Source organism: Rhamphochromis sp. 'chilingali' (genome assembly GCF_963969265.1).
Source record: "Rhamphochromis sp. 'chilingali' genome assembly, chromosome: 16".
NCBI classification, from domain to species: Eukaryota; Metazoa; Chordata; class Actinopteri; order Cichliformes; family Cichlidae; genus Rhamphochromis; species Rhamphochromis sp. 'chilingali'.
Window position 1 is genome coordinate 17976108 of NC_137943.1, and position 27531 is coordinate 18003638.

At 42.1% G+C, this 27531-nt stretch overlaps 1 protein-coding gene across 3 annotated transcripts in view; it reads right to left on the bottom strand.

Moving 5' to 3' along the window:
- The window catches only part of LOC308412361 (A-type potassium channel modulatory protein DPP6-like), a 102283-nt gene that overhangs the window by 60735 nt on the left and 14017 nt on the right, over positions 1-27531 (bottom strand). Inside the window, exon 2 of one of the 3 annotated variants that reach the window (XM_080906652.1) lies at positions 24653-24848. The exons of the other annotated variants lie outside the window; for them this stretch is intronic. Coding sequence (XP_080762778.1) covers positions 24653-24844 — 192 coding nt within the window. The 5' untranslated portion in view covers positions 24845-24848. The remainder of the gene's footprint in view (positions 1-24652; positions 24849-27531) is intronic. 3 annotated transcript variants of the gene reach the window in all.

Here is a 27531-nt window from a genome sequence, read left to right on the forward strand (position 1 = left end):
AGTGTTTAATGAGTGGTTGTATCATTTGCATATGTGATGTTAAAATTTCAGAAAACTTGTTATACAAGAAATAATTGTCTTAATGTAAACAGTTGCTAGGAAACTGAAATTTGCAATGCATATAACATTTGTTTTTTCATACCCCGAGTCAGAAATGTCATAACACTGTGTCAGGCAGGAATGCAGGACTCCCAGGCAGGACTAAAGTCAAAAACACAGTTTTGGTGCTGCATTCAAAATGCAAAACTAAAACTAGGAAGAAACTGAGATATTACAAAACTATGAAACACTGAATGGCCAGAACACACAGCCAGAGGATGAGGGAGATCGTGAGAATGACAGAAGGGGACACAGACATATATACAGAATAGGGAATCAGTGAAGAGAGGAAACACCCGGGGAACACAGCTGAACACAGTCTGACTGATGAGGCAGGGGAAGCAGAAGAGAACATAATGCAGACAGGATGAGGGACTGACAAAATAAGAGACACACACTAAGACTCAAGCTGACTACATACAGAGCGCAAGGGCAAGAGCACAGAGAAATCAGATAGACACAGAGACATGACTGGGAAACAAAGCCAAATAAACATTGAGACACGACTCACTGCACAGGGAGACACCTAATACTAACAAAGGAAACTAAACACAAGAGGACAGAGAAAACAGGAGAAGATGACAGAAACCTAACAGCTGGATAACAAAACAAAGAATACAAATATTAAACAGAGGGATCACAAGTATAGAAACTAGGAAGAGAATCTTACCCTCAGAATATTACATAAACCAGAATCAGAGGTCAAAACAAACAGGGTCACAGTTCAAGCTGAACCATCCAGTTTTATTCCAGTCTCTGCTCTGAAGGTTATATAAGGGTTTGTTCGTTTAACATCGAAATGTTAAATGATATATAGAACATTTTATTCCTAAACTTTTCACAGTGCAATGTCATAAAAAGGAATCAGAGCCTGGCTTTATTATACACTGTTGTACTCTGTTTACATGTCTTCCTAATAAAGTATATATATATATATATTTCATATATTTTTCATGCACAGCAAACCAAAGTATTTTGCTTTTGTGAACCTAAACAGCTGACAGCGCTCTGCTAGCTGCACATCAAAACTTTAAACCCATGAATTTCTCCTGAGGAAAAAAGATTATTGTGTCTCTGCAACACACCGCCGGGCAGTCTGGAGCAAGCTTCTCAGGAAATGCCTCCAAAAGGAAAAAAAGAAGATCTTTACACATCACTTTCTGACAAAAAGTAACTGCCTTGACGACTAAAACTGGACTCTTCCAGGAGAAAATTGCAACCCTGGAGAGAATTGTGGGAAACAGTTTTACAGCACTGAGGTTGCCAATAATGGAGGCGCACGATGCAATGCTAATTGAGTTCTCACACTAGATCTCAGTGGTACATTTATAAGACACCCAGCAATGCTTTTTCCTGCAATACATATTTCTTATTATTACCATAAGAAATATCTCAAAAACTCCAAGAATACCCAAGTACTCTTAAAATCTGGTGTTTCTCTATTTAACTCTGCAGTTAAAATGTGAATACAGCCTTCCAGTGTTAAAGTCTGTAGACTGAAGGTCACACATTCAAACGAAGCACAACTGTGCAAAACAAAATTCTGATTGAAGCAAAAAGAGTTTTGATTTTTGCTTTATGCGCATCTATCTCTAAGGCCCGAGCCTGCAAGTTATGCAGTAACAGGGCTCTAGAGTGCGACCAATTTTTCAGTGGTGCGACTAAAAAAAAATATTTGGTTGCACCTGTGCGACCAACTGTTCGGGTAGCAAAAAAAAAAAAAAAAATCTGCAACCTTCCCTGTGGTCAACAACAGACACACATTTTGCCCCTATCGTGGACTAAACCAATCAGAGGTAGTCAGGGGCGGGACCTCTCTGATTGGCCGTGGTCCAGTTGAAAATGTAGGTGGAAGTGGGAGGTGAGTAGCTTGAATAAAGCGATATCAATTCATTAAATCCTGAATCGACTTTTAAATATAACTGTGTTTTGCCAGAAACGCCAGATTCTCAGATTAAAGCTCACAAAACCATTTCAACAACAACCAAACAGCAAACGAGAGCAGGTACACGCATTCCACACAAAGACGTAAACACAGACCCGACGCATCAGAATCAACTTTGTCTTTCTCGGCTTTCTCACCCGACGGCCCGTAGACGGACACGCTGTCGGAGCTTAGCGATTCTGATGCGTCCGGTCCGCGCTGTGATTACGTCTTTTTGCGCTGATTCTGAGCTGCAGGTTTTGTCTCTCCAACCAAAATTCGCCGAGCCAGCAGCAAAAGAAGCAGCAAACTGCGCTTCACATTTGATCAATGTCGTCATGAATTTTGCTGTTTTGCTTCCACGACTATTGAAATCACACTTCATGCACAGCTAGCCCTCTCTCTCTCTCTCTCTCTGTGCTTCAAGAACAGTTTCCCGTCTCCAATCTCTGTTTTCTGTATTATTCATTCGCTTATTACCCACCAGTCTACCGTTGTTTACAGCGCTGTCGGCTGCTGTCTTTTTCTTTTCTTTTTTTCACTTAAATGACCTCGGACAAGAAAGCCTATTTTTTCTGTTACTCAATACTGAAGAAATTTAAACTTTATATGCAGAACATTGTAGAATATTTTTAAGGTTATCTGCTATAAAAAGCCAGACCAGGAAAATCTCCTTCATGTTTTTCTGTGTTTTATTCTCAGTTACTTTCACACAAAGGCATCTGCTGTGATGCTCACAATTCTGATGAAGTCAGTACTGATAAATCATCAGAATTATAATATTTCTGACTGTCTGAGGCTAAGTTGAATCGAATCGGGACTTTGAAAACCGGAATCGAATGGATTATAGAAATCAGTGATGATACCCAGCCCTAGTGAGCAGCCTAGGCACCACAGAAGTGGATGTAGCTGTAATAGGAAAAGAACTATTGATAACTTTTCTGTTAAGTTAAGGCCTGATCCTTCTGAAATTCATAGCCAGTGCTCTGACACGGTGTCATCAATCTTTGGATGCTGAAAAAGCACAGTGTATCCAGAAAAACACATTATATTATATCAATTATTATAAAATTTGTGTACGCCTAACTTTTGTGCCGGTACGCCTAACTTTAAAAAGTTAGGTGTACCGGTACGCCCATGGCAAAAAGTTAGTCTAGAGCCCTGCAGTAATAATAATGCATAATTCAAAACCATAGTTTGCCATTATTGTCTCCGGTAATATGGACCTATACAAGGCTGCGTCCTACAACGTGCGCAGCGCGGTCCGAAAGGCAAAGCGGAGCTACGGGAAAAAACTAGAGTCACAGCTACGACAGTGCGACTCTAGGAGCCTGTGGAAAGGACTGCGGACTATAACGGACTATAAACGACCAGCTTCTTCAATGATGAATGCCGATGCTTCACTGGCTGATGAGCTGAACACGTTTTATGCTCGCTTCGACGCCGCAGCAATTAAAACAACAAACGGCTGCGCGCGCTCGGAGTGCACCAGTGAAGAAAATGCATTCGTCATCACAGAGCATGCCGTGAGGAACACCTTCAGGAGGGTGAACACCAGGAAGGCAGCAGGACCAGATGCAATCCCTGGCCGGGTCCTTAGAGCCTGCGCTGATCAACTAGCACCGGTGTTCACGGAGATCTTCAACCTCTCCCTGGCCCAAGCTGTGGTTCCCACGTGCTTCAAACGGTCCATTATTGTCCCTGTTCCAAAGAAACAACAGCCCGCTTGCCACAATGACTACCGTCCAGTAGCACTGACTTCAATTGTGATGAAGTGTTTTGAAAGACTGATGAGAGATCACATCACTTCTTCACTTCCTGCCACCATCGACTCACTTCAGTTTGCTTACCGGACTAATCGTTCCACAGACGATGCCATATCTCACACATCCCTGAGTCACCTGGACACTGGCAGAGGGAATTATGTTAGGATGCTGTTCGTGGACTACAGTTCAGCATTCAACACAATAATTCCCTCTAAGCTTTTCACCAAGTTGACGGATCTAGGACTCAGCTCATCACTGTGTCAGTGGATCCTCAACTTCCTCACAGACAGACCCCAATCAGTGAGGGTAGGAAAACAAGTCTCCCCCTCCATCTCACTCAGCACTGGAGTGCCTCAGGGCTGTGTTTTAAGCCCCCTGCTGTACTCACTGTACACTTATGACTGTGTAGCCACATCCGACACCACCTCCATTGTCAAGTTTGCTGACGACACTGCTGTTGTGGGCCTGATCTCCGACAACATCGAGACGGCCTACCTGGAGGAGATTAGGAACCTGGAGACCTGGTGCCAGGAGAATAACCTCCTCCTAAACATCAGCAAGACTAAGGAGCTGATCGTGGACTTCACTACAAAGCAGGCGAGGAATTACAAACCCCTCATCATCAGTGGCACGCCAGTGGAGAGAGTGGACAGTTTCCGATACCTGGGTGTCCACATCACTCAGGACCTGTCATGGTCCTGTCACATCAACACCCTGGTTAAGAAAGCCCGTCAGCGTCTCTTCTTCCTCAGAAGACTTAGAGACTTCCATCTGCCACTGAAGGTGCTCAAGAACTTCTACTCCTGCACCATCGAGAGCGTCCTGACGTCAAACATCTGCAACTGGTTTGGGAACAGCACCAAGCAGGACAGACGAGATCTGCAAAGGGTGGTGCGCTCGGCAGAACGCATCATTCAATCAGAGCTCCCTGACCTGCTGTCCATCTACACCAAGCGGAGCAAGTCCAAAGCTAGGAAGATTATGATGGACCTCTCCCATCCCAACAATGGACTCTTCTCACTGTTGAGGTCTGGGAAGCGCTTCCGCTCCCTTAAGGCCAAAACAGAGAGAATGAGGAGGAGCTTCTTCCCCCAGGCTATTCGGGCCCTGAACCAGGTGTAGGACTGGACTCTCCCAAACACGTCACTATAAGACTGGACTCTCACACACGTCACCACACGCACCACCACACATTTCCTATAATCCTATAATTCCTATAATTTATAATCCTTATCTTTATAATCTCTTCTGCTATTTGCACATTCTTTACTGTAAATTCCTAAGTTAATTTGTAAATTTTTGTAGTAAATTGTAAATATTGTAAAACTTTTCTTCTGTCATTTAATGGTCGGGCATTGTACAGCTACAAGCATTTCACCCCCATGTCATACTGTGTATGGTTGTGTGTGTGTGACAAATAAAATTTGAATTTGAATTTATTACATTTGTTTTTAGGTATCTTAGACACATCTAACTGGAGCATTGTCATCAGTGTCTTAACCCAATATGTGAAAAGAGATCACAAGCGTTTCCCCTTTTATCACAGAGGCTTTTAGAGATTGTTCTAATTGGGGGGGGGGGGGGGGGGGGGGGGGGGGGGAGAAAAGATGCATATATAGAGTTGAGATCTGTTAGGTGGATATGAGCAAGAAATGCAAGAAAACAACGTCAACGAGGAAATAGCAGAGCTGTTCATTAAGAGCAGCACAGAGGCATCTGGCATCTATAAAAGAAAGAGAGAGACGAGCGGGGTGAGTCAGCATGCATTTACAAAGCATTAACCCATCTGCTGATCCAGTCTTCGTAAAGCAGACTTACGAGCCTCGTGAACTTTATGTGTTCTCATCAATGACTTACATGAGGGTCGTAAAATTAAGAGACGAAAAAAAAAGTTCCAAGTTAATGTTGCATTTTGGCAAGTTGTTATAGAAATTTGCTGATGATAAAGTGCTGCAGCAAGGGCAGTAACGAGGGGAGTAGTAGCAATGTGTTTGGATAAGGGAGTTACAAATCATTGAATAAACAAAAGCTGCAGGTGTAAAATAGCCTCTTTGTTGGGGCCAAAAGGAAATGATAATGACGCACGCATGCAGCGTGGGATGAATAATATATCAGTGCTGTTCTGTTTGTCTTGAGAAAGGAATCCTAGAGATTCAGGGGGAAGTGATCAAAAGCAAATTAGGAGTATGTGCTTAATCTTTATCCATTCAAAGTTTTTATTATCAGACTGCTCCACATCTCCGGAAGCTTCTGATTACTAAAAAGAAGAAAACAAAAGAAAATTAGAATCTAGTTTAGTTTTTCATTATTTGCTCCTTCTTTCTTCATTAGTCTTCAAAGCCAAATTGGATATTTTACATACAAATACATACACCCACATGCTTTCACAGAGACAGAAAGCAAAGAAGATGACCACTATGAATAAGCAGAAAGCTTAACCAACTGAACAGTAGCCAATTCATTTGCAAATTTTTGCCTCCACATCTTTGGCAATAACATTTATTCCATTCACTTCCACTTCCATCATTGAGGCATTTTATTCTGAAATGTGCAGAAACATGCACACGCTGTCTGGCTTACCTTTGTTAGTATGCAGAAATTTGCAGTAAAAAAGCACCAGATTCTAAGTGCAGACAATGCGATGACAGTATTACTGCTGCATGTATTCTGCCTTAAAACAAAAGTACTGCAGTTTGTGTATCTGAGGTTTGGATGTGAGTGTGAATGGTCTTAAGAGCTTGAAAAAAGAAGGTGACTGGACTTCTTTGAGTTCTTTGACACCTCTGCGGATACGGAGAGATCCAGGCATTTAACCCCTATGGGGGTAGTCCTCTTCGGAGGTGGTCGCTGATCTACCGTTGATCATGCACATCATTACATTATAGCGTGTGATTGACTATTAATCTAATACTTTGCCCCACCCTATCGTGTGACCTATTGAGGTCACCTGACGCAAGTTGTGAGAGGGGTTGAACTGCATGCGAAGGGATTTCAAGACTGCATTGCAGGTGGCTGAGAGCTGGTGCTACCTCTGTTCAATGACGGTCGTTCAGAATGGAACAGTTGCCCTCTTTTACTCCTCTTTCAAACCATCTGTCTGTTCAGTCCAAAGTTTGAACAATCTCATCTTCGAAAGAGTGACCTTTGTCCTTTAGATGCAGATGTACACCTGAGTCTCGTCTCATCAGTGTAGTGTGAAAGGGCGTAACCCGTCTCTCTCAATGTCAGCTTAAATCCAGCCAGCCTGCAGCTCTACATCTAAAGTTATATCAATCACAATGCATCCTACACGAGGCGTGAATTTAACCCTAAACGACCAAGGTTATCTTCACTGTGCCCCTAGAAGAAAGGTCGGGGGACTCGCAGAGTAATAAGATTCAGCCGCTGTGATACTTCTGGGACACTGAATGACAAGCGCAGTGATGAGGGCAAAAACTCATGGGTTGTGTTTGCAGGAGTTTATCTGATAGTAGCAGTAGCATCTATAAAACAGAGAAAACGCAAAAATATTGTGACAGCCTGCACACTGTCAGCTCTCTGTCGAGCTCAGCCTCTCCAGGGACCAAAACCATTTGTGCCAAATCCTGTCAAAGCAAATGCACATATAAGGCAACAAGCTAGTGACAAGGACAACACCCAAGGATGCCCGGCAAAATAAAGAGACGACAGACAGACTGTGTCTCTGTTGTTACCTCCTGCTTCCTGTGCCATGGCTTGAAAGTGAAACATATTGCACTGTTGAGCCCACACCTGTATGACGGTGTCATTAATGAATGCTGAACTGTTTCATGTGTCTGTTGAGGTCAGTAAGCATTTGATTAAAACTGGAAAAACGTATTAAAAGGACAGTTTTTCTTTTCTATTAAAGGAAGGAGGTTGTAAAGTTGAGCGGACGCTTAATCCAGAGCGAGCACACAGCGAAATGTTCAGCTTTGCCCTTTTCAGATTATCTCACTGTGCCCACAGTCGATTGCTACTAAAGGACACCATCGAGGTGGGGGTATAGCAAAAATGCTTCTTAGCAAAAAAGCTGATACTGCATGATGGGACTGAGGAAGCACTCTGTGCATTACAGTGCATCTTTTGCTTAACCACAATTAATGCCTATACACAGAGTGCCTTAAGAGATTTCTTTGCTGGACCCTGTGTGTCTGGTACTTCAGCTCGCTTCATGTAAAGTATGGCATCACGGGAAAAAACTATGTTGATCCGATAGAGTAATAAAAATGCCATAAACAGCAGTAACATTGACGTTGAAGTAACTAAAACAAAGTATGCTTAGTATAACTTTAAATAATCTGCAGTGTGGCGCAGATTAATCTGCACTTATCACAAAAAGTTGCCCTTCAGCCCTTCAGTGCTTAAATTTACAATACCAGACATTATCAGATGTGATGACTGTGATTTTTCTCCAAACTCATCCAATCTCAATAGCCACAACGTGGGCTATCATCTCAAGTGCTCATTATATCATCAGAATGGTTTAAAGCAAAATAAATACATTTTTAAAAAGCACTGACACGTTCCTCAACACTTTGTAATTTTCTTTGAACATGCCCATCGAGTGTTCCATAACTGACTGATTAAAAGCATAATTATAAATAAGAAACAAGACGTTAAACAAATTGAGCACTCACCCTCCACAGTCTCTCCACCCGCGACAACTTGCGTGTTTTCATCGTGGCGGAGAGGCGGAATATGTAGTGCCGGCGAGAGAAAGCAAGGACTGATGTGGATTTAAAGAGAGGCAGGGAATGATAACCTCATCATCAAAAAGACACACCTCACTTCTCATTGGGAATAAACCCACAGTCAGCATCTCTGGACTTTCACAATCCACGCATTAAGTTAAAGTGCGTGTGCACACAGTCGTTTGATGCCTGTGTGTGTGTGTTTGTGGGGGGGAGTGGGTGTGTTTTGGCACAGACTTTTTCCACCTGAAACACTGCCCTGCTTTCTCAAGTATAGATCACGTCATCAAGGAAACCCCAGGAAGGCAACGAGAACCTGACACCTCTGCAGACACGCCACAGGAGGTCCTGTCAGATTACTGGGTGGAGATCTGCAAGAACGGGGTGCTGCTGATGGCCGCGCTGAACCCTGGAACACAACCTCTTCAAAAGAGTGAAGGATGAAGCCAGAGAGCTCTGCCCCTTCACAACAATCAGCACTGAACCACTTACCTGGGCCATTAGCTACATTTTGCTGTTCAGCACAGATCAGCATTACACACCACATGCGGAGCTGAGCCACATTATGGTGCTTTTTACCCAGGGTTGTTTATCCTGTCTCCCCTCCGCTTTTCTCCCAGGAGCACTTTACCCGAAATACAGCCTTTCTCAATTGATAAAAGTGCAGCTCATACAGCTGCAGGCTGGTGCAGACTCCAATTCCTTGCAGTTTTGGGAGCTTACATGAACTAATAATGTCTCAGTGAAGCTAATGTGTGGTATGGTATTCACGCTATCTGTGCTCTCCGTCTAATGTGACACTTGTGGACTGTCTCCTGTTTAAGAAAGATTAAACAACAAATCAGGCAGAAAGTGTTTCTATAAAAGAAATACTCAAGAACTACAAATTTCTATGGAAATCTTACGGAAATCAAAAGAGGTTTTAACTCATTCACTGCCATTGACGTCTATAGACGTCAATTGAAAAACTTACGTTGACTGCCATTGACGTCTATAGACGTCAATTACGTTTTTCAATGGGAGGGGCTAGAATACAACCTCGGGCAGCTTGTCAGTGAATATCAGACTTGCATTCATGGTATGTAATGACAAAATCGACCTGCAAGCTCGTTTTCTCCCTTTTTTTGGTCAAAACAGGCATTTTTGGTGGAACCCACCTCTCTTCTACAGCTGATTACTAAAGAATGGAAAATGGTAGAAACAAGCTTTTTTTTTTGGATGAAAGAAGAGAGTCTGTTCTTCATTTTGGTAGGTTCAGTGTTTATATGATCATAACACACAGTTTTCTGTGGCTCTTCAAAAATGAGTAAAAATGCTCAAAAACCCTGGCAGTGGGGAGTTACCTGATTTGAAAATGGCTGGCAGTGAATGAGTTAAAAGACAAGATTATCTTTAAATATGCATTCTTTTTTAACTGTAAAAATAAGATATGTGAGCTGGATTTAACAAAAATATACATCACTTTTACTTTTAAATCTACAGTTTTCAAGTTGAGCTTTTGAAAAGAAAACAAGAAAGAACTTGCTGTTGCTCAGGTGAGGGTGCATTCGGCAATGTTTGCCATGTTTCAAATTGAAAATATCACTTAGCGACTTCCATTAAGCCTTAATCACTCAGACATGAAGACCAGTCTGCAACTCCCTACCAACCTCCAGTCTGGCTGGCGAGTGGTTGCTGGCTGTTGCTACTGTAGGTGAAATCTGTCACAAAAGAGGGCTCTGCACCATAAAACTACTTGTGGTTGTTTTGGTTGCTATCAGACGCTCATTTGTCTGCAAATACCTGCTAACAAGCCACTGAGCGGCAGTTAAACTTGTAAAAGTTCAGCACAAACCAGAAACAGAGAAGGTTCATCTTTAAAGTTGTGCCTACACTGCAGGAACAAACACATTTCAAGAGACGCAACTTTTACCTTGAAGGCAAACATGCGCCATTTCTGGTGTGAGTTGGACACCTTACAATTTCATTGCTGCTTAAGGAGTAGTTGACAAGTCTTTGTAGACAAGTCAGCAACTTCCATACAAACTATAGTAATAGCTAAGGACTTCATTAAATTGATGTAATTGGAGATTATGGAATTTCAGGAGCGGGACCACGCCTCCAAACACGCTCCTTCCAGTTGTCATCTATATAGGTTCCCCCAGTTCTGCAAGCTGTTCACATCCAAGCATTCACCTTTATCTACTAAAATACTGTCAGACCTAAAATGAGGACGTGGGTCCAGCTAGTGAATGATCAATTTAACGTAAGACAAACAAGAAATCTCCACTGGTTAGAAACCACTCACCAGCCAGTTGAGGAAAGATCATTTTTCCACAGCAACCAGTAGTTGCCAGGATATCACCAACCAGTCTCTGAAACGCGACAGGACAGCGTTGTTCCAAACCAAACAACACAAGCTGTACATGTACTTGAAATGAAGCTGGCAACTTTTCAGTAGAACTTTAGCGCTTTGTCGCAAAGCTTCTAACTACACAGAGCGCTAAATTCTTACATGGTGAAGATTAAACACATTTAACATCGTTGCTGTCTCTAAAAACTAGAAACTGTTTGATGGTTACTCTATATGTACCAAAGATGGGAGCTGTGAACTTTCTGACCGGTGTCAGCATAAGACATAAGCAGCTGAAAGATACAGTAAAGACAGACCGAGTCTCTTCAGTGAAGCTGATCATGTGGTATGTTTGTCTGAACATGTCAGCGCATCGTGGTGTCTTCCTGAACATGTTCAGCAATAAAAACTCTGTAATCCCACGATGCAACAGGCAATCTGGTGAGGGGAGGAACATCAATCATCCCGGTTCGGCTTTCCCGTCTTTGGTGAGGTACGATTTGACAGGCTGCCAGCTCCAAAATAGCGAATCACTCAATAGCGCTCCCCGTTCTTTCCACCTCCGCTATACCAAACAATCATTATCTCCCCCATCTCTGTTCAGCTCCACATGAGCTCCACACTGAACATCATCACATAAGTCAGAGCCCAACTCCCAGCTCAGGGAAAAAAACACAATCTTCTCCCTTATCCCTGGAGCACCAGGCCTCATTCAGACTCCTGGCTTTGAGGAGCAGGAGGGAAATATTGACCGGAGATGCTGATGTGCGGCCAAAGCTCCGCCATACAGAATGTAGCTGACAGAGAAAAAGCTCCCGACGGTGACAATGACCTACATATGCCTGTAGGCAAGGGGTAAGTTAGCAGGTAGACACACTCGCACAACAAGCTATGGCTTCAGAAGACGCAGCAAACAACTCTGTGCTGAAACTGACCTGCAGCTTCCACGCTGAGATTTTCTAGCCAAAGTAACGAGGTATAAAACCCACCTTCATGGCAGGAGGGACAAAACTTTTCTCCCCTGTTGCTCGGCTCAAGAACAGAATGCACACAAAGGTCTGGCGAGGATGCGACATGGAAACCCTCATGTGTTATTCATCAGAAGACTAAACCAGAGCCCGGAGGCAGGAGAGAGCCCGCTTAGCTGCGGCATCATTTTGTGACTGAGCCAAGAGACTTTTATCACAGCAGACAGTTGGACTTGTTAAACAGGTGTGACTAACCAGATTCATAATAACAGGGTTGTTTTTTTTTAGATGTTTCCATGCCAGGGTCCGGGCATTGTGGGTGCTGATTCAATAACTGGCATGTCTGAATGCACATTAGCGCTTGCTGATGCTATTAGTTATACATCTGCTTTTCAAGCGGTGACAGTCAAAGTGTTTGAGGTGAAAAGGGGTCTGTTACCCACACGGGGCACCGGAGGGGTATAGAAGCATTTAGTGAGTAATTAACCATCACAAAAAAATACACGAGCAGACCTGGTTCACAGAAATAGTTTACATAAATTAATATTTTAAACACACAGAAAGAAAGACATTTTTTTAAGTGCTTCGAAATTTTTACCATTTATCAGTTTTATCTGTTTCTTTACCAAACATCATTGTACAAACACAAGAGCATCAAACATAAGGCCCGGGGGCCAAAATAGGCCTGGCGAAGACTCTAATTGGGTCCACCACACAGCATTGGAACAAGTGAAGGACAGCATGGACTTTACAGTTTAGAGTTTTACAGCTTTTCTTATTGATGAAGACCTCCCCCACAGCTATTTATACTACACCAAGGCAAGTAATAGATAAACAATTAAATGGCAGAAAAGTTTGTTTGTTTCTTTGTTTTTTACAATGTGACCACGGTAGGAAAACATAAAAAGGAAATTTTGGAATAATTAACAAAAAGCTTCAGTTTTAAAATTAGAGGAAAGTCTGTGTGATTATCCGACAGAACTTTCCCTAATTTTGCACATTTATTTCTTACAATTTAAGCCCAAAGACTTAAATGTTTAGGTAAATTAAACTGATCTAGCTCATTTAATACCAAAGTGGGCTAAATGTGTTCCAAAGTGTGAAATGAGATTGCCACCCCTGCACAAGAGCTTTCAGTTTGAAGAAATAAAGAACAATTTATAGAAAACTGCATCATCCAATAGATGGAAACAATCCAAAACAAAAAGACGTATGTCTTGTGGTCCTGTTGGTTTTCCCCTGTCTCTGCCATCATGCTGTCTTCGTGTCTCGGTGCTAGTCATAAATCTTTTGTTACTCTCTACTTTGCTTTGAAGGTTAGTTTTCTCACGAGTCTCGCTCTAGTTTTGTTTCCTGCTCTTTTCCCTCCTGCGTGATTGTCTGTCCCGACCACATTAGGTTCACCCCTGTCTTGTTTCCGCCTGTGTCGAAGCAACTGTCACCACTGCGTGGATACAGCTGGGTCCATAAGGATTTAAGGACAATGACATTTTTGTAATTTTGCATCTGTGCACCACCAGAGTGGATTCCAAATCAAACGGTCAACGTGCGAGGGAAGAGCTTTAACAAACTGGAATTACATCTTTATACATATCCTCATACATTTCCAGTGGCTCGTGATTAAATGCACAATTGACTGACAAGCGGTTTCATGGTCAGGTGAAGCCTGTTCCCTCATTATTTTTTCACAAATTAAGGAAATAAAACTGTTGAATTTGCATTTGGCAGCTACAGTTTTGACTAAACCTCTCAATATGAGGTCCAAAGAGATGTTGATGCAAGTAATATGCGCCATGTATTGGTTGGAAAATGGATGATCCCAGAATCTTTCTTTGATTTAGAAAAGCAACTATGTAACAACAAGTCATGAGCACTCTCGAGGAGTAAGGAGTGTCATTGTCAAAGTATGCAATCAAGAGATATCTTCATGAAAGCAAACTTTACAACAAAGTGCAAACCACTAGTTACACTCAACCTTGCCAACAAACATCTAAAAAACATCTGCAACAATTCTTTGGACAGATGAAACCAGGATTAACTCGTACCACAACAATGTGAAAATGCACTGTGGTGGCGCACTGAGGCAAAATGAGAAAAACTGTGCCACTATCCAAACACTTAATTGTTCATGCTGCTCTCTTCTCCTTTCTCTTTGTCTGATTATCCTCTCTTGTTTGCCAACCTGCTTTGCTTGCCTGTGTCCTGCTTTCCTCTTGTTTGCTTCCACTCGTCTCTGTTATTTCTTTGAGTTTAGTTGAATTTTTCCTCCCCCCGTGGATTTGCGGATTCTCCTGTCAGCTTTGTGCAGCTGTTTTTGTTAGCAAATCATTTTTCTTTCTGTATGCTGACACTCCACATATTGTATTTGAGCAGGCATTCCATTACGGTGCAGAAACATTTTATAGATGTCTGTCTTTATGACAACTGTAATTTTATTTCTTTGTTCTTACTTAATAACTTCACCCATACAAACTGTGTAAGTTGTGCATTATTCGGAGTGTTGTGGCTGTGGTGATTGGCAGGTTTGGGGGCTGTTTCATCTCATCCAGTGTTCTGCTGTACTGTAAGTCTCTCTAAAGAGGCGATTGCTTGGTTTCCCCACTAAGTACATTTTGTTTTGATCCTGTTTCTTTGTTGCTAGCCACAGTGATAATGGATGTACCTTACTAACTGAGCTACGGTGCCACTCTGTGGGTTTTTGTCACTCGTGACATAAACAACAAACAAACAAAGACACGAGAAAGGCTCAACTAATGATTTGTTCTCTTCGTGTATCTTTTGACGACCGATACTTTTGCTATGATGTTGCTAATTGCTATAACTTGGCTTCAGTTTGGAATACTAATACATATTTCATGACGCTGTAGTGAATGTGACGAAGCCTGTGAGCTCATTCAGCAGGTAATTGTAGCTGCAGTGCGTCATACACCCTAACATCCTAGCCTCATATCCTGAACATACACTCTCAACTTGGCAGCCTTTTCTAACCCATTAAAACTTAGACTAGTTTCTACTTTCATGAAAATTATGGGAGATGTAAATAATACAAATTGGACCATGAGTTTGCATGGGTTAAACTGGAGAATTTCCCATTTTTCCCTGTGACATCGGTGTGACTGCTTCCCTCCATGTCTGCCAACCTGCTGTTTTAACCCACTCCATCACCCCAGCAAACACCTGGAGGGGGAAGGTGCTGCCTAGTCACCACTCCTCAGTTTCTGTGTGATCACATTTGAGCTAGATGCGACACTCTGACTCTCTTTCGCTGCTGTAGTAAAATGTATTACTTCAAGCATAAAGTTGTTTGACTGAATGAAACTTTGGTGCCTGCCATCTTTACACCAATCTTCCGTTTCTCACACAGGCTGTCAGGCAGCAGCGATGCTACAAAGCCACAAAATGATCATGGAGACAGCTAATAAAGTCGCAGCATCGGCAGACAGACCTAAACATCAACAGGAATCATATTAGCATCGCTATTTCTATTTCTCCACAGTGACACAGCTACTACAGATGCATTAGGTCCAACTCGTGTCTGCTGCTGGATATCTCTAGGATTTATCACGCTGTGATGTGACCTTGTAAACTTTGCTTTTATTCTCAAATGCCCTGCACACGTGTGTGTGTGCTTGTGTCTGTATGACAGTTAAATTAAGTGCTTGTACCCCTGTGTGAGTGCTTGCTTGTGTGCATGTCTCTCAGGAGTGTGTCGCTGCTGTATCATGGCAGGGTCGATAAGAGAATCTGCCCGTGTGACACAACAGATTACTGCTGCCTGGTCTCAGCCCGGAAAACGACTGCGAGAGGACTCGGGAGAGATGGCAGCGGGGCTTCGTCGCTTTGATTCGAACTGACTGAAGTGCTGTAGGAGAAATCTCCTCCACATAGTTCATATTTATGTGCGCATTGCTGTTAGATTTATACCTCTGATTTGTTCTTGTTTTGTCTGAATCAAACAATTTTAAGCATGAAGCGCTGCTGCAGAGGCACAGATGAGTTTCAGTTAAATAAAGGAGGGCTGTTTTCAAAAATACATGAATGGAGCTTGTTGCTACTGCAAAAAATACCCACACAGAAGCACCTGTCAGCCTCTGATTTAACTCCAGAGAGGATATGGCAATTTGATCTTTCACAGCCTTGAATTAAATGTCGCAATCAAGTGAATCAACTGATAACTGGCAGAAAAAGTCTTAATCAGTGTCTTAGCAATTTCTTAATGTGAAGTGATGACCGTACAACCTTTTCAAACCTTACGAGAGGTGACATTTTCACCCTTTTCTCAGATGAGACACCATCAGGTGTGCCAGCTTTTTGATAACATTTATAGAAGCAGTGCGAGGTAAAATAAAAATTGCCTTTGGTGGTACATGATGATGTTTGATTTGTAGTACCAAGTGTGAAATAAATAAAAATGAAATGAAATGAAATGAAATGATCTACTACTCACTACACTGGCTTGGCTATTAAATCTTTGAGTTTGTGTTAACTACAACCAAAGCCTCACTTATCCACTGCACTGTTGATGCCTTCACCATAGCGTAGAGCTGGTGCATTGATTGGAACACAACAGTCTCTAGTGGCAAAACAGACACAGTGCAAGGAAAAAGCCATAAAAATGGTCTCCAGCATCTAAAATGTCAGTGAAATGACACTGCCTACTGCACATGACCTTTATTTTTTCAATAAACTGTGAAAAATAGAGTAAAGCAAAGCAGGAGGAAGAAAACTGACTGTTTTAAAAGGAGTTACTCTGGTGATTATCAGCTGCACACCTAATAAAGCTCATCCTCAAAACAAATCAGTGAGAATGCTGCCTCCATTTATAAATATGAAGCACAGGAGAAAAGAAAATGGGACGCAAGACAGGTTAAGAGACGGTTATATTTAGCTGCATTCTCGTGTAATTCTTAAACACTGCAGGAATCTTTAAGATCCAGAGTGACAGCGCACAATGTGCTTTGAAGTAGCAGCCAAGAAAGGTGTGATTTAAGTCTACGAACAGTGAACATCCATGTGCACACCTGTGTGGATCAGCGCGCTTGTATTCAAATGGTTTCCCCATGTAATGGTCCGCAAGAGGATGTAGAAAGCCATAGCCCCGTCCCCCAGGGCATGAAGCAGGCATGGAGGAGATCCAGGCCCCAGACATCCAGAGGCCCCAGAGTGTGAGAGCCCAAGGAGGACCACCGGAGGGGCATCCGTGCCACCCTCATGGGAAGGGCTGAGGATCCCCAGACGAGGGGTCTGTCTGTCCTGCGTGCTGCACAACAATATTTAGTATTTAGTATTTACTGCTGTTTACACTTAGCTAGATTAATGCGATGGTGTTGTGTTTAGTATATTGCTTTGGTTTTTTTTTGCTTGTTTTCTATTCTTCTTCTCTCAACAGGTGATCCAGGAGATTTTTTTATTCTTTTTTTTCCCCTTTCTCACTGTCTCTCTCCCCTTCTGTTTTTCTTTTCCTTCCTCTTTCTCTCTCCCTTTCCTATCCCTCACTCGCGTCTGTCCCGTCTGTAACAATTGAAAATAAAATAAATAATAAAAACAAAGGTCGATCAAATGGACCAATACGGCAATGCCATGATGATCCATTTGGCAAAATAAATCCATTGGGTATCCTTGTTGGTCTTCAGAAAACAATTCTGATGGTTAAAGAACCAAATGGGACAGGCAAAAAAAAAAAAAAAGATCCAGAGTGAAGTTGCATCTGAAGAGTGAGATAATCCCCTGTGACGTGAAGGAAGTGAATGTGACCGCCATTATTAAGCTGACGATCGCAAATGAAGGTAGACAGATGGAGTGATTTTCTTTTTTCTGCATTTGCATCGATATTTAATCGGCTTCGGTAAATTTCAACTACGCAGACTGTAATTAAAGAAAGCGACAAAACGGTGTTCGAACACCACTGATTACAAAATACCCACGTGGAGGCCTAATGACAGCTGATGATATGTTTACTTCACGTGATCTTCAGAGCAGAAAATCTACCACGAGAGACTGAAGCTCAGCATCATCACGGCGTAATAAGGCCTCTCTCTCTGTTTAAACACTGACTAATACTCGCTGTCAGCTTTTGTAATAATACAGTAAATCATCAGGAGGAAGAGGGACAGTCAAACAGCGAGGCAGCAGTCAGCTGATGTGCCGCTGACAGGTCTGTAGAGGTGGTGCTGGGGGAGGGCAGGGCGCGAAGGGATGATCGATGATCGATCGATGTCAACAGAGCGTTGAGGTGCCGGGGAGAGGAATGGATGACCCGTTGAGATGCCCTCTGGGAACAGAGGAGCTAAAAAAGCAAACAACAACAGCAACAAAAAAAAAGGCTGATGTCGAATATGTCTGTCAATGGCGACCTGGTGCAGAAACCAGAGTGGAGGCTTGTATTCATTGAGAGTCAAAGGGGAATTCATACTTTTTTAACAAGAAGGAAAATTAACATCGTGGTGATGATGATGGACACAGTATGCTGGTATGAGCGGAGGATATTCAGGTTGCGATGTGAGAGCTGCGTCATCTCCAGATGGCAGTCAGAGCCACCAGCGAGCAGCAGCGTGTGTGTTCCCAGAGCTTACAGCCTCACCCTCTCCACCTTTGCAACCATGGCAACATCGAGCATGAGGTCCTGCCGCGGCTGCTTTGTTGTCCTGAGGGGAGGAGCTGCGCTGGGTGACAGCATGTCTGCCTTCTGTGCTCTGCACTGCACACTGGTTTAAACGTACAGAAACCAAGCACTGGCTTGTTTTTTTCCACATGTGATATTTACTTTCATGCTGTTTTACCTGATTTTATACTTAACTATTAATTACTATAATTCAACAGTACAAGCCACTTCATTAGGTACGCCTTGCTAGTACTGGGTTGGATCACCTTTTGTCTTTAGAAGTACCTTAATTCTAGAATATTCCTCAGAGATTCTGACCCATGTTTGGTATTATGAGGCTCAAAGCATGCCGTGAAAATATCCCCCACACACCATCATCCCACCCCCACCAGCCTAAGCTGTTGATATAAGGCAGGATTGATCTTATCTTGTTGTTTATGACCAATTCTGACTCCACCATCTGATTGTCACAGCAAAAGTTGACTCATCGGTCCAGGAAACACTTTTGCCAATTTAGGTGAACCTGTGCGAATTTTAGTTTCAGTTTCCTGTTCTTAGCTGACAGAAGTGGCACCCAGTGTGGTTCAGACCATTCTTGGGGGTGGAAATGAGCAATTTCTGACCAGCCAGTCTGGCACCAGCGACCACGATCTGTTCAAAAGTACTTAAATCACCATTTGGATGTTTGGTGTCTGCTTTTCTACATGCATCGAGTTAGTGCCATGTGATTAGCTGAATGGATAAGGAGCAGGTGAACAGGTGTACCTAATAAAGTAGCTGGTGACTGTACAACCTTATTGTTATCTTTTGCAGAACCTCTTTTTCTCATTTATTTAATTGCATCTCAGCACAAATTTCTTCACCATTTCTTTTAAGTCATTTTTTACTCGTCTGTGTTTCTGTTTTTATTTAATATTTAGTATTTAGTATTTTATTGTTATTTTAGGATAGGATCAGACTTAGCTGTACACCACATGCCTGATTCTAACTGTACTTAGTACATAGACAGTGGCTAAAGTGCCAGAAACATCCCTCACGGAACAATGGAGACCAAAAACAGCTAAAAGAGAAAAATATGATGACAAATATATTTCTGAAAAATAATGTAAAGACAAAATATTTTTCACATAAGCTAATAAAACAAACCAGATTACATCAAGTTACTGTGTTTATCTTTGTGGTATTAGAGTGAAACTGTCACAGGTGAAATGCGACTGTAATATCGCTTGATCAATACACAACTATAACGCCATCTTCTGTCCACCCAGGTGGGAAAGAAACTGAAAAATAGTCTTAATGTTTTCACAGTAGCTTTAATTTCAATTAAGTTCTAATTCTGCATCACCGGCTCACAAAATATTGAACTCCAGCTGCTTCATTAAAAGCTCTACAAGCTTATAAAGACAAAACTAAGCAACCTACAATCCGCTATGAACGCACACAGGGCAACAGTTCATGTTTTCCCGCACTTATATGTCTCATGCAATGATTTGCACATTAAAGCGGCTTCCTTCACATTTTTCCTCTCATACAGCATAATTATGATTACAGGAATAATCACATAATTATTAAAAATTAGAGCGTGTGCTTGCGTCTTGATTGTTTCCTTTGAAGCCTAATGTGGTGGCATCCAGACAAGAGAATTTCCTGGCATAGCTCCTCATATAAAATATTTGTTCGTGGAAGTAATGGGAAGTAGATTTTTTTTCCGTTTTCCATCCTTAACATTCACATCTGGCTTTCTGCACTGATGAAAAGGGAGCTTGCCTCAGGATTCGTGATCATTTTGGATTAGCATGCCAAGTAACAAATCCGGTGGCATCCTTCAGTAAGCAGTCGTCATCTGAAGCACACAGTTAGCCTTTCCTCAAAGATAATGAGGACAGCCTAACGCATCTCATTGCTCTCTTTCTTTTATCTGGCTGCTCTTCTTGAGCTCCGTCTGGCTGATTTATCTGAGCTCTGGACCTCAAAGGAAGCACAGAGCTAAACGAAGACTTGGGAACCGGGCCAAACTGTCTTACTCAGATCTGGAGTATGTCTAAGCAGAAGGCACAGTTAAGGGGACGCATGAGGACAGGCTGCGAGTTTGCGTGCGTGTTCGTGTATGTATAAGCCCTGGGCAGTCTATCCAACATGAATTCAATTTTAAGTCACACAGCAAAGGTGATTTATGATTCATTCCTTTTGAACATCAATTTCCTTCTGATTCAAAACAGAATCTGAAAATTTAGTGCTCAGGGAATTTTTCCTCAGATAAAACCTTCCGAAAGGAAACTTAATTAAATTAATTAAAAGAGGATATGTAGTGTAATGATGCTTTCAATGCTGAAGAGCTGGCAGTGTCCTGAAATACAATGGGTTCACTACAAACAAACTCCTGTAATTACTAAAGGGAAATCAGAGAGCTCAGAGCTCTTTGTGCTTGTCCCCAGAGATACAGCCTGCCCACTTTGCCATTTCAAAAATGCTTCTTTGGCCCTCAGGGACGCCATCACACCATCTCTTTGTCATAAGGGCATATTACATATGTGTAAAAAGAGCTAATTAAAAGTAAAATGAAACCACATTTTCAGCATACTTCGGTTGATTTTAAAAGCGGAAGCCCAGACCGAGATCGAAATATTAATGCATTATAGAGCAGCGTGCTATTCTGAGATTAAGGTGGCCCTGTGGGAAATGAGCTTTTCACTAATGACTAGTACTTATAGTTAGACATGAATACAGCTGTCATTGTAATTAGCAGCAGGAGGTCTGTTTTTAGCTATTTTGGGGATAGAAACGATGGGAATCAGTAGGATTTTGTGGCTTTTATTCAGTAAAATGTTCAACTTATTTAGAAAACTGACAGCCTTCATCACCAAATCATAAAATCTAGATTAGAGCTCCATAAAAGGATCATGAGAAGTTAAGCCCTGGTATAAATGGAGGTTGACTTTGTCCTTCGTTTGTAGTTATACATTTTTAAGGCTTACTCATTACATCAGATGATGCTTATTACAGCTGAAAATGAACCATAAGCATGGCCTCTAGTAAATCATTGATCACAAGAATTTAGATTTGATGTCTTTTTTAAAGGAAACGAGAAGGAAATGTTAAAGAGAGCAATATTTTTATCACGTGGCTCTTTATAAATCTGGGCTACTTTAATTCACAATGATTCTTTTTCATATTTGTTCGTATAAGGTTTTGTCACTTGTCTTAAGGTCTCTATAAAAAAGGGTAATTCAACCACCTCCTCTTTATTTGTCAAAGAAAAACAGCATGAATATTGTTTTTATTACTCGATATGTTGACTGTGAGTCACATGTCATTATTCCAGATCACAGGGCGAGACACAAGCAAAAAGAGATGTGGGGTTTTTTTTTTCTGTTATGTAACCTATAAAGAAAATGTCAATACAGGCCGAGTCATGAATGTGTCTCCAGGCTCCAGCCTTAAGGCAAAATGCTACCCTGTTTCACCTTTATATCCAACAGTTAATTAAGATGTTCACAGGCCTCTATTTACAGTAAAGGGTAATGAGGAGGAGAACGAACTACTGCTGATATCTCCCTAGGTGACGTAAACTCTACCATGAAACACTGACACACAGTGCAAAGCGAGAATTAATCTCATCTCTCACACACACACACACACACACACACACACACACACACACACACACACACACACACACACAGCTCTCCGACAAACAAAGATGCAGTGCCTGCATTTCGCGAACCCAAGAGCACAGCAGCAAACAAATGAAACTGTTGTTTACAAAAAATGTAATTCTTTGTGCTTTTCATTAACTCAGAGTAAACTCTCAGACGCACGAGTGTTCACTGGTAAATATTTGGATGAATGAAATTAAATTCACGAATGTCCGATTCAGTTGTTTGCTTCTTCCGTCTGCAAAATAAAGGAGAACAACAACAGCGCGGGCAAACTTTTGCCAAGGAGGGAGGGATTGGAAATTGTACTTCTTGAAATGGTCTCCCCATCTCTTGAGGCAAAAGGCAATTTCATGCTCCAGCACGACTCAGAGAGACATTGGGACTAAAGGTGACCTCAAGGTTAATAGTGCAAATGTAATAAATTGGAAATCTTGCAGTACAATAACAACTTCTGACTTAACGGGTAAAATGATGTCTGTTTGTTAAGAAAATCGTGACTGTCAAGTCGCCAGAAAAGAATTATCCATAAAAATGAGGTAATAAGCTTAAAGGAAGCAATGGTAGGTTATTTCTTTTTGTCCAGAGGCGTATAGGACACAGCCAGAGGACTATACCTCTATTTCCTGCAGAAAACAAGCAACACATTTCCTAACAACTCTGTCTTTGTGCAGACAGAATGTGAGATTCCAGCCAATCTGAAACCTTCTGTGAGTTTTCGCTATTTGGTGGAAGCATGGCTGATGCTACATAGCTAGATGGATATGAGTCTTCTTAGGCTGAAAAAAAGAGAAACCAGTAACACAAATGTTGTTTAGGGGACAAAATTGTCTGAGAGCTCTGCACTTCATGTTGTGTTTGTTTTCACAAATGAAAACAGAATGACACAAACACTTTGTGTTTTCGCCATAAATGAACCAGGATTCTTTTGCTTGTTAGGTGATTGCATAAACCACTACAGTTTGGAGGTACTGGGTGCTGTCGTCTCTAACAGGCACAAAGTCCAAATAGCCATCTTCTAATCTAATAGAGAAAGGCTGAAGTAGAGCATTTTGGTTTTTGTATGAGAAGCAATTTTACGTCATGGCTACAAGCAGACAAACAGTGAACTAATAAAAAGCATTGTGATGATGTACCTGTCATTAAATCTAAAAAGCACAGAACAAAGCCAAACACAATCCAGCAGGACTGAGCAGAAAAGCCATTCCAACAATGTTTCATAAACTGAGCCTTCTTATTATTTTTTCCCATATAGTACCACCTATCCAGGACTGGTTCTTGCTACTGCAGTGCCTTAGGAAACATTTGAACTCAACCTTGGATTAGCTGGTGTGTAACAAATGATTTAACTGCAAAAAGTGTGTGAGTGTGACAGGTCATCTGACTAATGTGTAAAAAATAAATAAATACAGACTGTGTTTTAATTCTATCCGCATTGAGAATATTTAATGATTATTAATAACTCTCTCTGCTGAAACCCTCCTGATGATTCTGCAGCTGTAAGTAACCCCATGAAGCTGCGATTATTGGATGAACTTTAAGGAAAGACTCCAATAAACAGCTGTAAGCAGCAAGCATCGCCTTCAGATTCCCCTGGGTTACATTAAATATTCGTCAAACTTATTAATAACCTGTTAAGACAGTTCTGGCTGTGCACCCGTCTGTGTGTCTAGATCACTGCAGCCTGACAGTAATATTTTGTTCAACTTTTAGATCCTAGTTCCCCGCTACAGCCTCTCTTTTGTAAAACCAACAATCCGACTTCTACAGGCAATCTGAGGAGTCGCCTGCACCCACACTGCAATTTATCACATGTGGCTTCAATTTATAATGCTGCAGGGAACATCTGTATGCGTAGCTTCCTTTTAGATCAGCTGTTTACTGTGACCGGTGTCTTTAACAGTGCTTGGGGCACATTAGTGGCATATTTTTAAGGTTGAACTATAAATTTTACAAAATATTTCTTCCTCTCCTTTGCGTCCCTTGTGCTGTTGAGGCTCCAGGCAGCTGCCTCGTTGAGCTGGCCCTCAACTTATCCATCAAAATCCACAGTGAGAAATTTCTAAATGCTAAAGGCTTGTGTGTGTGTTTGTGTGTTGGGAGGGGGATTAGGGTCATGGTTGGGCCAAACACCCTCTTCATGAACCTCTCAAAAATGGGTCAGACGCTTATGTTTTGTCACTTTCTATAACCACAACACTGCTGTGGTGCTGTTTGCAGTTTCAGCACCACGGTCAGCACCATGCAACCCATCAGCGGCTCTCTGCAGACAGATATGAAACATATGGAGCAGAAAGTGTTGATTTTTAAGTCAAATCATCATCACGGTCACCTGAAGCACGTCGAGCTTTAATGCTACCATTGCTAGTAGTGGAAGAGATGAATGTTTTTTAAAAAACACTGCAACACAAGCAGAAGCAACATAATAATGGAAGACTGCGGCTGCCACAGAATATAAACCAAGCTTTTGAAAGTTTCTTCAACATCTTTTAAAAGTGAAAGCTTCAGGGAGGCCTGTTGGGGTCTGAATGAGAGTGTTTGAAGAATTACTGTCCAAAATGTGCATAATTGTGGCTTTATGCATGCAAACAACAAAGAAAAAACTCATTTCTTACGTCCTCATCCTCCCGCAGGCATTTTTTGCGGTACTGGACGTGAGGTCTCCCATCGAGGAGTTGCTGAGGGGTCTTCGCTGCGTTTTCCTCGTCTGCAACCTGTCCACCAAGAAGGTGGCTGGCCTCAGGTAGGTGCGGAAAGGAATTGGTGGTATTGATCTTTCCGGTGAATCTCTGGTACAGCGAAGCCATAATACTGGTCCGGTTCAGATAAAAAAAAAAAAACAACAAAAGCAACTTACAGCATGTCAGAGTCACAAGCAGGTCTCGTCTGATTGTGTGGCTTGGACAGTCTGTTTGGTTTATTTGCGCTTCGAAGAGAACCGATGGCAGGCAGCCAGCTTTCACCTCCGGGATGGAGCAAAAAAAAAAAAAAAGGACGAGGTGAAGACACTTGGCTAGTAAATAAGCATCTGTGGATAGTGTGGATGACTCACGGCGTTGGAGTGTTAGACCAATATAAAGCCGGATCATTCGCAGCCGTGTCCTTTTAGCTTTGCCCAGGCGCACGGCAGACTGGTGGGCTGTAGGTGTCAATAGTTGCTCTCTTCTGTATTCACGACACGTTGTCTCCCCTCTTCAGTTTCCTGATGCCTCCTTTCAGAGAGATGGCAGGCGGATGCGCTGAGTTTCCATCAGATATTCGATCATCCAGATGACTCCGAGTGATTGTCCACCTCCCCCCGTCCAAAAACAAACAAAAACAAACGAGCAACAGATACTGATTCGACTCTTCCGGCTATGTGTATACCGGACTGACCTCACATATGAAAAGTGTGAAGGACGCAGAGAGCCCGACGGTACTCACCGCAGACGCGCTCTGCATGTGAAGTGACCATCGCTGTGAGAGCAGCTTTACTGTAGCACTACTGTCACTGCACTTCTTTGTGCACTGCTTTGCGCGCAGAAATGCGCCAGCGATGCACAGATTCGCTTGTATAGACTTCGATGTGAAAGCGCAGAATAAGAAGCCTCTCTTATTTATGATTTCATGAGCGAGGTTGTAAAATTGCCTCTCATGTGACTGCGTATGGTCCCAGGACGGAGCTCTAGTGCCTCTCTGTGGCGCGCTGGATTAGGACAGGCTGACCAAACGCCTCTTAAGATGTGTACTCCACATGTGACACAACAAAGAGGGAAGTTCTTTCTTTAAAGATAGAAAACAGAAAATACTTTGAAGCACAGCATATATTTGAGTCACACAACTGGATAAAATAAAAGGAATATATATTTAAAATGTGTACAAACGTGGTTAAACGTATCCTTTGCAGCTTCTTAGAGCCTGATGAAAACCTTTCTTGAAAGCCCCTCTACATGCAGTGCCACAAACCATAAAAATGCCCCTTCCCTACTTCAGCCCAATATTTTCATTCAGTTCACAACCACAAGTGTTATTCAGCTCATAACACTGCAGGTGATTTCATGCTTGAAATACTCACAGAGGCCACAGCAATGCAGCTCTGGTAAATGCAGAATATTGGCTTATATGCAACGGAGGGAGGGAAAGGCTCTTGGGTCAAAGTGTTCAAATCTCTGCCATTCCTGTCAAGAATGCCACAGGCCAACACGCCATGGCCTCTCACTCAAACTATCACCCAACTGGTGCTGAGCTGTATTTCTGGGAAATAGGTCATCTTCAGAGGGGTACAACTTCAAAGCAGCACTAAAGCGCAGCTCCAAACAGCTCTGCACACACTCTGCTGAATACCGCCGTTTTGCCTCTCTCATTAAGTGAAATCAAGTTCATTTGGCAATCATTTGCAAAGTGTTATCAAGGTGAACTGACTAGAGTAGTAGAAATGAAAAAGGTCTATCTTGAACTCTGAATAAAGAGTGAGTTTCAATTAAATTTCTTTTATAAATGGTGAGTTATCTCGAGTCCTGAAAGAAATGCTGAAGGCTCATTGATTCGTGGCTTGAATTATGAATACAACCCGATTAATAGTAAATCTATCTGGAATACAGAATTTTCATTTCAAATGTTTGGCCATTTACAAAACAAAACAAAATAAGGATAGTGGACGTTACTCCCCATTCTCCCCTTCCTCGTGAGTTTGACTCATTTTTTCCTTTGACTCCAAGTATGATTCAAAAAGTAATGAACTTTGTTTGATGCTTTGTCTACCTCGTAATTGGAGTTTCAGCAGAAACTTGTGCTTTGGACTGAACATCTCTGGGCTTCCAGCAATCTCTCGCCTTCCACAGTGGCTTGCCTCGGTCCTTGTCATTTGTTTCCCTAGTTCATAAATGCCTTTTCCTGGGTCGGCGCACCCCTTGGGAAATAGGCCTGAGTCACTTGACATCAATCCCAGCCTCTCTGATAGATGTCTTCCAATCTCCCTCACCTTGTTGGGGAGCTATTGTGAACTGCCTCACTGCTTTAAAGCTCCCCTCAGGACAGTGCCGGGGAGCCCGGGCTCAGCTTGACTCCCCTATCGCCTCCACACAGACACAGCAGATGACTGGAGCTACGCCTTTCCCTGCTCCCACAAACACCACTGCAGTCAAGCTCTGCATTACAGGTGGTAAAAATTTGAAGAAGCATATAATAACCAGGTATAATGACAATGATAGCTGCAGTAAAACCTCTGTGGGTAGCTAATGGTACTGTTGGAGACAGTGCAAGCTAAAGCTTACCTCCCTTGTGATATGGAACATTGTAATTATATTTCAAACACGTCACAGATGCATTTTATTTCAAATGATACGATGCACTTTGGTGCACTTTATGACGCTGTGAGTGATGGCTTTATGAAGCTCCGCTATGCAGTAAACTCCCTTCAGTGAGTTTATTTTTTTAATTCCAGTGAGGGACTGACACACCAACTTTGCCAGAAATTTTACTAACTGAATGCACAGATGTTATTTTATTATATGAG